The sequence below is a fragment of the Cnephaeus nilssonii genome (assembly GCF_951640355.1).
Source record: "Cnephaeus nilssonii genome assembly, chromosome: 12".
NCBI classification, from domain to species: Eukaryota; Metazoa; Chordata; class Mammalia; order Chiroptera; family Vespertilionidae; genus Cnephaeus; species Cnephaeus nilssonii.
In genome coordinates this window covers 19,475,237-19,487,481 of record NC_137083.1, presented here as the reverse complement: position 1 = coordinate 19,487,481, position 12,245 = coordinate 19,475,237, and the positions used below count along the sequence as shown (strand labels likewise).

Genomic DNA, 12,245 nt, shown 5'->3' with positions numbered 1-12,245 from the left:
AGTTTCTTGACAAGGTTCAAATTTAATACATATATAAAATCTTATTCACTCACAATAATTAATTATTTAATTGTGTATAAAAATTGCTGCACTTTAGTCCATGAAAGAATTTAAATTAATAATGCTTCAACAGTGTTTTCATTGGGTAATTTGCCCAGCAGATACCTCGATGCTTCAGTAAACTAAACTGAGCCTTCAATACACTAAACTGAGCATAACCCAGATTGGAAGGGATAAAATTTGTATGTTAGAATTGCACCCATGGTCTCAACAAAAGATTATTGAATCCAAATGAACCTGATAAGTAATAGCTAAGCAATTTTCATTATTTCGAAATATATCAGTATTAACCATTGATAACTTGAGATACAAATAAGACAAATGTTGTTATCAGAGTCCTGCATACTTTTAATTAGTTTGTAGTTATGCTATGTCAACCCCCATTTTCAATTATAGAGATAGAACTACCTGATGACCACAGAGGAGCACTGAGCCAGCCGCCTCCCAGCACTTTTTAGTCCTGTGTATATTTGCCCCATCTCCATGGCTCCTTCCAAGCCAACCACCTCCAACAGCTGATCACTCAGATCTGAAAGGAAACAGAAGCCTTGTAAGTCACAGTGCATAGGCATGTGTGTACAATGTAATGACATTAGATATGGAGTTGGAAAATAAAAGCTACTTCACAAAGAAAGCTTCTCTGTCTTGGATACTGAAAGTAATGAAAAGATGGCCTATTTAAGAAATTCTCAGTTTAACTAAACCTTGAGGTGCTGTGCGAAAAGATTTGCTGTCAGCTTATTCTAAAACAAAATGGGAAGAAGGGATCGCGAGCCAAATAATGCCAAAAAATATACCAGTAGTTTTTAACATCAACAAACTTAATGTTATTCCACATGTATATGTGGAACATTATACATCCCACATCAGACATTTGGCAGCAAGCACACATTTCAGCACTATAAATAAAGTATGAGGATATGCTGTCAAATATGATTTTGTTAACTTACTCCAACAAAAGACCTAAGAGATCATGCAATTACAGTTCTCATTTTAGACAAAAGAAGACTGAGTCTCTAAATCACTGAGAGACTTGTCCAGAGTCATAGGTAACTCTGTGCAGAAGTTCAAGAACAACATTAATTTCTTGCAATGATTTCCTGATGATAGGAATATGCTGTGGAAGTAGACTAGATAATTAGCACAGTGCAATCATTTTTTTTAAACAGAGGACAGCAGAGAGAATCCAATAGTAATAGGCATTGCTTGTTGTTTACAAAGTAAACACTGAACTAATCTCTCTATATATATCATCTCATTTACTCTGCCTGAAAACCACTTTAAGGCAAATATGATTATTCTCATTTTTAGACAGAGAAACTGAAAATTAGAGAACTAATTTATTCATATCCACATACCTAGGAAGTGACAGAGCCAAAGTTCAAACCCAACTACATTTTGTTGCATAACCACTATGTTATATTTGATAAATCAGCCATATCAAAAAGACTTTAAAAATTACAGAAATGTTTCTTACATAGGAAGAGAGGTTGGGGGGGGGCTTTAAAAATATACATATATTTTTATAGTTTTCAGAGAGGAAGGGAGAGGGAGAGATAGAAACATCAATGATGAGAGAGAATCATTGATTGCCTGCCTCCTACATGCCCCCAACTGGGGATCAAGCCCACAACCAGGGCATGTGCCCTGACCAGGAATCGAACTGTGACTTCCTGGTTCATAGGTCCATGCTCAACTACTGAGCCACACTGGCCAGGTGGGAGGCACTTTTTACTCAGCCAGAAAACAAAAAGTGCACTCACTTCAGTAGAATCATGTAGAACCTAGTTCTGATACATAACCTATCAGCTTTCCTATTGAGCAAAGAATGCTTGAACCTTTGATTTGGAGGTGAAACTCTAGGTGCATATATATGGTCCTTTTATTTTAATACTAGATGCCCAGTGCACGGATTAGCAACCTGGGATCCCTTGGGGGATGTTGGAGAGCTGGTTTCGGCCTGATCCCTGCAGGCCAGGCTGAGGGACCCCACTGGTGCATGAATCTGTGCACTGGGCCTCTAGTATGCATATAAGAGCTTTGATTAATCTCTTCCCACCCTCCCCTCTTCACTCTGCAATTCATTAGTCTGTTCCATGTTTCCATGCCTGTGCATTGAGCGTCTGCCCCTTGGTGGTCAGTCTCTGTCATAGCTACCGGTCGGTTGGCCCATCGCTTAGGCTTTTATAGATATAGATTCTCATGAGTTTTCAAATGTAAGTAGTTTAATATTGTTTTAGTAGCAGACAATGCTGGGGGTTGTGTCAGATTGGGAGGTATGATGATTATATAAAGTAATCATGTAACAGCTGGTCATAGCTAAAGTTCTATTTGAAGAAAAACAAGCAAATATGTTTCATGTGGACTCCATTTTATATGGAAAACCTTTATTCTCTGCTAATAAATCAATTTGAGCATGCAGTTCAGAGATGTAGATGATACATTTTCAGTACAGTTCAAGTGTGTGGCAAATAACACTTTGAAATCCCTAAGTTTGTTAGGCTCATGATCACTGGCAAATGTAATAATAACCTTTGAAACAGAGAGTGTGACAAAGTATTTTTTAAGTGAACTGATACAAAACAACAACTATATTTTCAAACTTTAAGCTATAGCTGCAGCATGTTTTCATTCTCTAAATAAAAACAACCTTCCAGCCACAAAGTCAAATGTTAACAAGTCATAATAATTTAGGACATTCACCTTGCTGTTCTAAACCCTAGTTAGACTTATTTTTCATGAAACTTACTCTGTTTCTAGTTTAAATTTATGTTGCCAAGAACAGATGGACAAGGAATGGAAACATATTCTTTCAGCTGTAGCCTGCACTAAAATGTGCTTGGCTCTATTGCCTGGGTGTTATACACATTTCTTAGATATGTCAACCAGAAAACTACACTGTGGCAAGCACTAAAACCCCAGATGTGTGTCTGGTGATATTTATAAAACAACCACTACCACAACAAGATTGAAGTTCATATTTAGTATTATACATTTTACACTGCCTGGTTCATAAACAGGTGAAATTTTATACCAATTTTTGTAATGATCTGGTTAATAGGAACTATTCTACAAGAACTGAAACACTTTCTCACAACAGAGTTAATCTGTGAGCCCTAACATTTCCATGAATCACAGGGATTTTCTATACCCATGCCATATTGCTACTGTCTACCACTCTCCTTCTCATTTTTTCCCTTCTTTTAATTTGTCTTCGTTTTTCTCCCAGAAAAAAAAAAAAAAAGCCCTGATACTAATTTCTACCATTAATTATCACTAATAAAGCTTTTTCTTATGGATTTAGATTGGGAGGGTATGATGATTATATAAGTTAATAATGTAATAGCTGGTCATAGCTAAAGTTCTATTTGAAGAGAAACAAGCAAATGTGTTTCATATGGATGCTTTCAAACTTTCATGTTCTTGCTAACACAAAAAACTGTGTAGAAATACTGGAAAATTTACAAACTCTGGTAAAGGTAAATTAATACCATATTCCTTTTAATTAGGTGTACACAAAAATAAAATAAAAAAGAAACTCTAAATTTGTGCTGCACAAATTTGCTCCCATAGCACACTCACATTATTTGATACAACAGTCTGCAATGTCTGTGTACGACTGATGCCTCTTACACAAAGTCTTTGAGATCGGGGTCCTGATTGATTTCAGACTAAGATAGTTTCTGTCTTATATAACTCTGAACTGTTCCTATATGTGGTAACATCTAAAAATATAAAAGACTTGTCACTTCACATTCTAGTTAAAATTTGTTTTAAGTGCAAGACCCCTTGGGTTGTCATAACCAACCAGATGAACCTACTTAATTGGTTTGCTACCTGGCTATTGATTTCATATTTAACAGTAGGAGTAGCAAACGATAGCCTATGAATAAAATCTGGCTCAACGCCTATTTCTATATGGCTTGTGAGCTAAAAATGGTTTTTGCATGTTTACAGAGTGGGAAAAAAATTTAAAGATTAATATATTGTGACATCTGAGGATTATATAAAACTCAAAAATCAATGTTCATAAGTTCGCTTTTATTGGAACATGTTGGAAGCCGCCCATTGTCCTCACTAGCAGAGAGGTGTAAAATCCTTGCTGATTGGCTATTACTGGAATTGCTTGCCTAAAGGCTATGGGTGTATCCCATAGTCTTAATAAAAGGGATAGCAAGGCCAGAGTGGGGTGGAGTCCTTCCCCTTGAGATGGGCTCCCACCTGGCCCCCAATATTTCCAAATTAATATTTTCTAGTCTCTTTCATTTGTGTGTGGCCTCCTCCAGAGCCAAAACCCTGAACCTGAACCCAGAACCATGCGGGACGTGAAAGGGGTTCACTACAGGAACACAGCTACACTCATTCACTTAGGTGTTGTCTATGTTTGCTTTCACTCTACAAAGCAGAGTCGTTGCAACAGAGACCAGATGGCCCTGCAAAGCCTGAAACATTGATTACCTGGATCTCTAGATAAAAAGTGCCAAACGCTGCTCAAGAGAAACATGAACTCTTCCAAGTCAATGAGGTTTTCACTTTAGTACTGCCACTACAACTATTAAGTGGCATTAAAGGTGGCCCGAAAGTCCAAATTCCTCAGTGTATGTATCTCTGCATAGAATAGCTGTTCTCAACCATGGAGTCTTCTCACCACACGCATGTGCCGTGAGGTTTCTCACTATCAGTTTGTTATTAATTATGAAATACCCAAGTTTCCATAAACTTTGTGACAAAAGAAATTAGAGCAGCTTCACATTTAATATTCAGCTCAGTCACTGCATCCTGGATAGCTCTCTTGAGTGTGAGGAGGAGAGTCCTAGGTAGGAAGGCAGAAGTTGCCTCCAGACCTGAACATCCAGGTGAGAGTCAGCTGCATCTGTGAGTTAACTACCGAATATTAAGAAATCCAACATCTTGATATTCAGAATATTTCTACCCCACGGAAGACACTGCTTTTGTTCAGGGAAAATAGTGTATTTCTGAAAGAGTTCACATGTCTTTCCCAATGGCTCCATGGGTGTAACAGAGGCAAGAGAATCTGCCAAATTTGATATTTTCATATTTAAAATAAGAATGTCTAGAATAAGTGATTCAGAAGGAAGAAACTTAAGGAAATAACCCAAGTTGGATCATGTTAGAGCAAGAGTCTTAACACAGGGTCAGAGACTCTTAATGCAGGAAAACACAATTTTTTAAATTATAGGTTTATTGATTTTAAAGAGGAAGGGAGAAGGAGAGAGAAATAAAAACATCAGTCATGAGAGAGAATCATTGCCCGCACCATACTGGGAATTGAGCTTGCAACCTGGACATGTACCCTGACCGGTAATCTAACAAGTGATCCCCTGGTCCATAGGTCCATGCTCAACCACTGAGCCACGTTGGCAGGAAAACAAAATTTTATTCATACCAACATGTAATTAAAGATAAGCACTTCTTTCAAGTACAAATTTAGGGAAGAAACCATAGTTGTAGTAAAAACACCCGTGTTTTTCTCACTGACAGTTATCACAGACATTTCTTTATCACAGCGATTTTCAACCTTTTTCATCTCATGGCACATATAAACTAATTACTAAAATTCTGCAGCACACAAAAAATATATATATTTGCTGATTTGACAAAAAAAATAGGTATTATTTATATTGACTTACAAAAAAAAGAAAAATAGTAATTATCTACCTTTTTTTTTTTGCTCCAAAGTGACTTTAAAAAAAACAAACACACACACACACACACACACACACACACACACACACACACAAACTCAGGTGCCTATACTAGTATATAAGGATTTCTGGTACCAAGAATTAACCAATCAGACACAACCTTATTATGTGACATGACCAATAAGATGCAACTCTGTTATAGGACCTACATATTTATAGTTCAAGACAGGGCATCTACACCAACAGGCTATTGTTGTGTTGGCTATTGTCATTTTCTTACTCTGACAATCTAAGGGAAAGGAGTAAGTGCCCCTGACTAAGAAGTCAGGTATTGCACGGTTTGAAAATTCTTGCTGTAGTTGTGGTAGTGTTTCCAAATGCTATTTATACGAATTATTACTTTTAAACCTTAACACTTATTGATGCTCTGTTGAATTTTTAAGTTAATTTATTAATAAAGAAGCTCATATATTACTAAATCAAAATTTTAACAGCATTTCCATACAATTGGTTTTTCAGCCTGTAAAACTGTTAGTCTGTATATATTTTTATGAATTTTAAAATATTGCTCCAGAAGTGTCTGTAGATTTTGCCAGATTTGCCAAAAAGGACTTTAGCACAAAAATGCTAAGAAACCCTACCTTAGAGTTGAATTTGCCTTTGACAATGTAAGTCTTTCTTGAATGTTGTTAGTGCTGCATTACTTTGTTACACAGGTGATCAGAGATATGAATGTAAAAATTTCAAAGTCAGGCGTAAGGGATAGATTCAAGAGCACAGGAGCAGCACAGCTAATAAGCGGGTAGTATTTATTCAGAGCTTAACCTCATTGTTTTGACAGTTATGCCCTGTTAATATGTCTCATTATGTAATTGGTTCAGACTGCCATATGTGAGGGAACAGAAGAGGATGCATTACAAATACAGCCTGACTGTGGGCGGAAGCATTTCAGCATTTCATGGAATATACTAGTAGTGTGCACTGAAGTGAGAGGTGGGGGGCAGGGCAGGACATACTCCTTTGTGCCTGGTGTCCAGCAACATGCCACAACACTGTGGGAGGCCGTGTCCTGGAGTCCACTCTTTGACTCAGCAGGGACACTTTGTAATCACTATAAATTGCTAATTACCTAGCAATTCATCTAGTGAGTCCTTACTTGGCAGCGTGAGACCGAGCTAGCTATGGAGCTGTACCTTTGAGTGTGTGTAGACTGTATGTCTTCCAGTGAAGTTTCATTTATCTAGCGACCTTGGAAACATGCTTAAGGATCTAGAATAAACTTTTAAGAAGCCAAGGTATATACGAAATCCATCCACCACAGTGAATGCTTCTAGGATTCTTCCTCAACATGTCCATTTATTGCTCTTGATTTAGAGGATTCCCCACAAGCATCAATAGCTGTTTTCCTGGACTTCCATAAATTAGAAAAGGAAGTGAGTAGAGAGAGCTAAAGCAAAATTTTATTAATATGGAATCTGTGTTTCACAGTACATGTATGCTAACATTAATACAGACTCTTAATACCTTTAGTAACATATTATGCAATTATAGGTATCTCAAAAAAATGGGAAGGGTATATATATATATATATATATATATATATAGAGAGAGAGAGAGAGAGAGAGAGAGAGAGAGAGAGAGAGAGATTTACAGGCATTTTTCCATTTAAGACTCATTACAATCATTTAAAGCTGGTATTAATCTCCTCTTTTTATTGATGAGAAAACTATGTTACTTATCCAAGTCTTCACATATAGTTGAAAAATCTGGTTTCCAACTGTATATACAGACAATAGCAAGAACTACCCAATTAAATGTTATCAGTGATGAAAGAGAAAAGAACACTACAAAGAAATGTATATATATAACACCTTGAAATGACAGCACTAATTATCCTACCACTAAATAGTTTCAGATGTCATCAAATTAAAATACAGTATAAAACTCTCTTTTACAATGTCTACTGAGATCATGTATGAATTATATTCTGGAGAATCTCTATAAGACGACTATGAAAAGCAAAATACTTTTTGGAAAAATTTCCATCCCAAATGGTCTGGTACAAAAATGGATTAACTAGAGTTATTTGGAAAATGTAGCAGTGTGAAATATCCCATTTCCTGTTGAAATCTAAAGATAAGGGGTTAAGGTACATACACAGAATATATATATATATATATATATATATATATATATATATATATATATATCAGAATCACATGCCTGCCTTTAAAAATAACTTTTAAAGAATGGATGTGATCATCTCCTTTAAAGCCATCTGGTTTATGAAAACAACCAGCTAGTTCATTCTAAAAATTCTGAACTTCCCTAAATGAATCCAAAAAAACATAAAGACCAGAAATCACAGTATGGCATATTGTCAACAACCTCCCTCGTTGGTGACCAAAGTGATTCAGGGCCTTCAAATCACTGTTACCGTGTGCTTGGAAGGCGGTCTTCACCCTGGGAACACACAACCCAAGGAACATGAGCATTTCATTCACAAGGCTCAGCGAGAACCAGCTTAAAGACCCCCACAGCAACCCACTGCTGCAACTGGCAGTGTGGATGAAGGTAAAGGCCAGTGGAGTTTCCGAGCACATGCCAGCAGTGAATCTGAACGCTGCCACTTGTGGGTGCTTGAGCCAGTTTGTTCTCGTTACGCTTTGTGGCAGGACTGAAGGCTGAGGCTTGTTTTCTGTGTGAATGAGCTATTAGTGTGTGTAGGGATGTTTTCACAAATCAAGCCATTCCTGTCCTCTTCCAAAAACCAAACTACTTCCCTTGTCTCCTCACATCAGCACAGTTACGAAACACAGCAAGTGCTCATGAACGATGGCCATGTCAGCAAATCCTGAATCGCTGCTGAAAGGGCACGCTGCACCCCAACACTGATGCCTGCTAAGGGGGTGAAGTCCCCAGGGAGATCAGCTACCCTTGTTCTCCTAAGAATTAAGCAGTTTCAACAATAAAAAACAAACACACACCTAAATTAAATTGAGCAGTTTATTAGGGAGCAGTGCCATGTTACTTTATATATGACTATGTAGTCTTCCCATTCAATTTCCAGAAACACTGTGAAAATCAGTTTAAAATACAGTATTAAAAACTATATTTTGTTATATAATGACACATTTTACTGTCTCCTTATTTTGGTTTCAATGAAATATGAAAAACACTTGTGAAAAAAACAATAACATTGCTTTTTGTAGTGGATTTAAACTCATGGTAATGAATTCAAACTCACTTATTAACATAATGCTAAAAATTAAAGTAAGGACAACATAATCATAAAGAATAGTGATTTACACTAAAAATCTCCTTATATAACAGATCTGGTTTTTATATCCCGTTTGCCCCGGTAACATAAATATTGTGTTCCTAGCAAGAGATGGAGACATTCTATATTCGGGTCACTGTGCTTTCAGACCTCTTGCATAAAAGCACACTGCTGGTGAAAAGTCAGTCTCACTGCCCCGGCAGTGTGTCTTCAGAAAAGAGGCGACATAACTACATAGAATTAAATCCCCAGTAACCTTCATTTAGAACTTTTTGGTATCAGTAAAATCTAGGATTATATCCTGAAATCTGGTGTCTTGCCAGAGAACCCCTGAAAACCTGCCGAGTTCAAGGCTTTTGCACAACAGGAATGCCAGCTTCCGGTTAGAACAGTGTGTGTGTTTAAGGAGTTTGCCATAACGAAGGAATGAAGACCCCCATGAACAGAAAACAGGACAGGAGAACAGAACTGAGACAGGAATTGTTATTGTCTCAAGCACCAAGGACACAATATCATTATTGCTTCACCGTTAAAAGCTGAGCGGTTAGTGAATGGATCATCAATGCCTCAAGGAAAAAATTATTCAAGGTGGGGAAGACTCTGCTTAATGTGTTTTTCCATTTTTTTTCCAGCTAATAATACATTGTAGACAGATGGACCGTCATACCAAATAGGCTAATGCTAACAAGTTAGTACAGCTTAATATACACCTGGATGCTTCTATTTTGCGTGTCCCCTGCCTTTTTTGCCATTTTTTTTTTTTTTTGCAGTAAGATAATTTTATTTTATGACTTTATGGCTACAGAAAAAGAATTATATTTCATTTTGGATTACTAAATTGAATTAATGTTGACATAAGTAGGTTTATTTGGATGGGATTTTAAATTAATCCCATTTGTAAATACTTATAAGAAATACAATATCCTTTGTCATGCCGATTACAAAGTTAGCAGACAAACCCATTCAACACATGAAATCACTTAGAGGAGAGAACTTGCAACCTAAGGCTGTAGAGGAGATTTTCAGTATCTATTCACCTCATGATGCTTATTAATCATGTACTGACAAGTTTCCAAAGAGCTTGGGCTTTTTTAAAAATAAAGAATAAGCCCTTGTATATAGACATGTTGAGGGATTCAGATAAGCACAAAAGGTCTCTGTGAAAGTTTTCCTTTACATTTTAAAAAAGCATGTCATTTTATCTTTATAAAAGAACTGCCCTGATATTAATCCAGCTTTTAGGAAATACAGAAACATTCATGAATGACAGTAATGTGCAAAGTAGGAATGGGACATTCAAAGCGCCTTCGTCCCTAACAACCCTGGTGAACACGAGAAGTTCAATGCAAACTTTCAGATTTCCAACACCGAGAAACCAAGCATTTATCTTCCCTTTCAAGAAGTTGCTTTGGGGGGTTGGGGAAGCCAAAACCTCTTTTATAGTACAAACTTTACGAATATCGCTCATTCTTCTCCTACCTCCTCTTAGAAGAGATGTATCCTTTTCAAAACTAGTTTAATAATACTTTCACATTGATACTCCTGGTACAAAGAAAAATTATTCTATTTAGCAGTATTCTTTTAAAATTTATTTGTTTAAAAGGGCTTCACTGTATTGGTCTTGTAGCCCTTCATACAACAGAACAAAAGCAGTTCTATGAAAGAAGTCTAAACTTGGACAAACCGTAAAAAAAAAAGCAAAGTTCCTCTCTGTTTTTATCAAATTTGATTGCTGCAGCTGTTCCCAGTTTCTGTATTTTAAAAATAGCCTTATTCAGTGCCTTGTTGGCTAAAGGCCAGAGTGCCATTAGAACATGCTGTACGGAAAACCTCTATTCAGTTACAGATACAGAAATATACTTAAGATCAGTGGGGGTCATCTGCAGCAAACAGTTGTAAAGGAAAATAGAATTTTAATGTGTTTGGACTGATCGCCACTTTTACCAGACAGTTTAAAGTTCCTGTGCAGAGCCTTCTTATTAATTTTTCTCTCTTAGGTGAAAATGCAGAATGACTATCAATTTCTTTGGAAAAATATTGTTAGGAAGGTTTGTTTCTCCAATAGCAGTGGTTTAACGAAGATAACACATTTCAAAGAATACCTACCAGTGGTTTCTGTTAGACAAGTTCACAGGTATACATCCCTCCATTGAGCAAATGAAATCACATATTCTCTCTGATATAGGCCACCTAACTAAGGTCATCAGATGTGAAATAGACCAATATGCCCAAGGAAAATGAGTTGAAGGAGTCATTTTGGTCCCTAAATAGACTTGGACATGTCCAACTCAGCTATACAACTGTTATTTGAGAAACACTGATAAATTCATACCTTTGGGCTTGACATGTGTGGGTATAGGTCATATAATTAAATTTTTCTAGAACAGTCTCAGAGTTGTACTCAACATCAGTTCTTTCCTTTTTCCTCGACATAGGGTTGTAACAAGCATTTGGGACTAAACAGATTTATAAAAAAATGCTAATTTGAGTTGCAAGTAAAAAAAAAAAAAAAAAAGCCTGTTTTGCATGGGTCATCAATAAAAAGAAAAGGAATCTGAAGCCAGAAAATGAGAATAGTGAGGAAGAATCAGAAAGCAGGGGTCTAGGGAGACCCTAGGTGAGAAGAGTTTGACTTAATGGACATTTGCGTTGTTGTTAAGAAGTGAAGCATCTGAGATTCTATCTTTATTGAAAGCTAACGGGTCAGCCTCCTCAGTTTTGGGGAGGCTGGGAGAAGACATGAATCTCTGGAGTCAGAGATCCGGGATTTTATCACCCACAGCATTTATGTCCGTCCCACAAACCTCAGTTTCCACAGGGAGAAGCAAAGAGCATTTCTCCTGTGGAATTCAAGGGGACTCGTAGGGCAGCACTCTGTAGGCTTCTTGAGACAGGATTGGGCTCCTTGTGAAGCTAAAGACAGAAATAAGACCCGGATAGGTCTTCTTTCCACAAGGAAACGCGATGAAGAGAAGATGCCCAGGTGTCCTAGGTCCAAGGTGTAGTAGAACCGGAAGTTCAGAGGGATGGAGTTGGTAAGAGAAACAAAACTGAACTAGAACCAGGGCTGGTGGCAGCACACTGCAAGGAGGTTTTTTGTTTTTTTTTATTATGCTGTTAAATTAATACAATTAGTTTACTAGGTTATTACTTAATGATTTTGGAAACAGTAGTGAAAAAATCTCTCTCTCTCTCTCTCTCTCTCTCTCTCTCTCTCTCTCTCTCTCACCTTTCCTCTT

General features: G+C 37.1%; 1 protein-coding gene across 6 annotated transcripts in view; it reads right to left on the bottom strand.

The window, feature by feature from the left end:
* DGKB (diacylglycerol kinase beta) overlaps positions 1-12,245 on the bottom strand; it is a gene marked incomplete at both ends in the record, with an annotated part of 464,423 nt that overhangs the window by 28,139 nt on the left and 424,039 nt on the right. For all 6 annotated transcript variants that reach the window (XM_079785451.1, XM_079785454.1, XM_079785452.1 and 3 more), the window contains one exon: positions 469-589. In XM_079785451.1, coding sequence (XP_079641577.1) covers positions 469-589 — 121 coding nt within the window. The remainder of the gene's footprint in view (positions 1-468; positions 590-12,245) is intronic.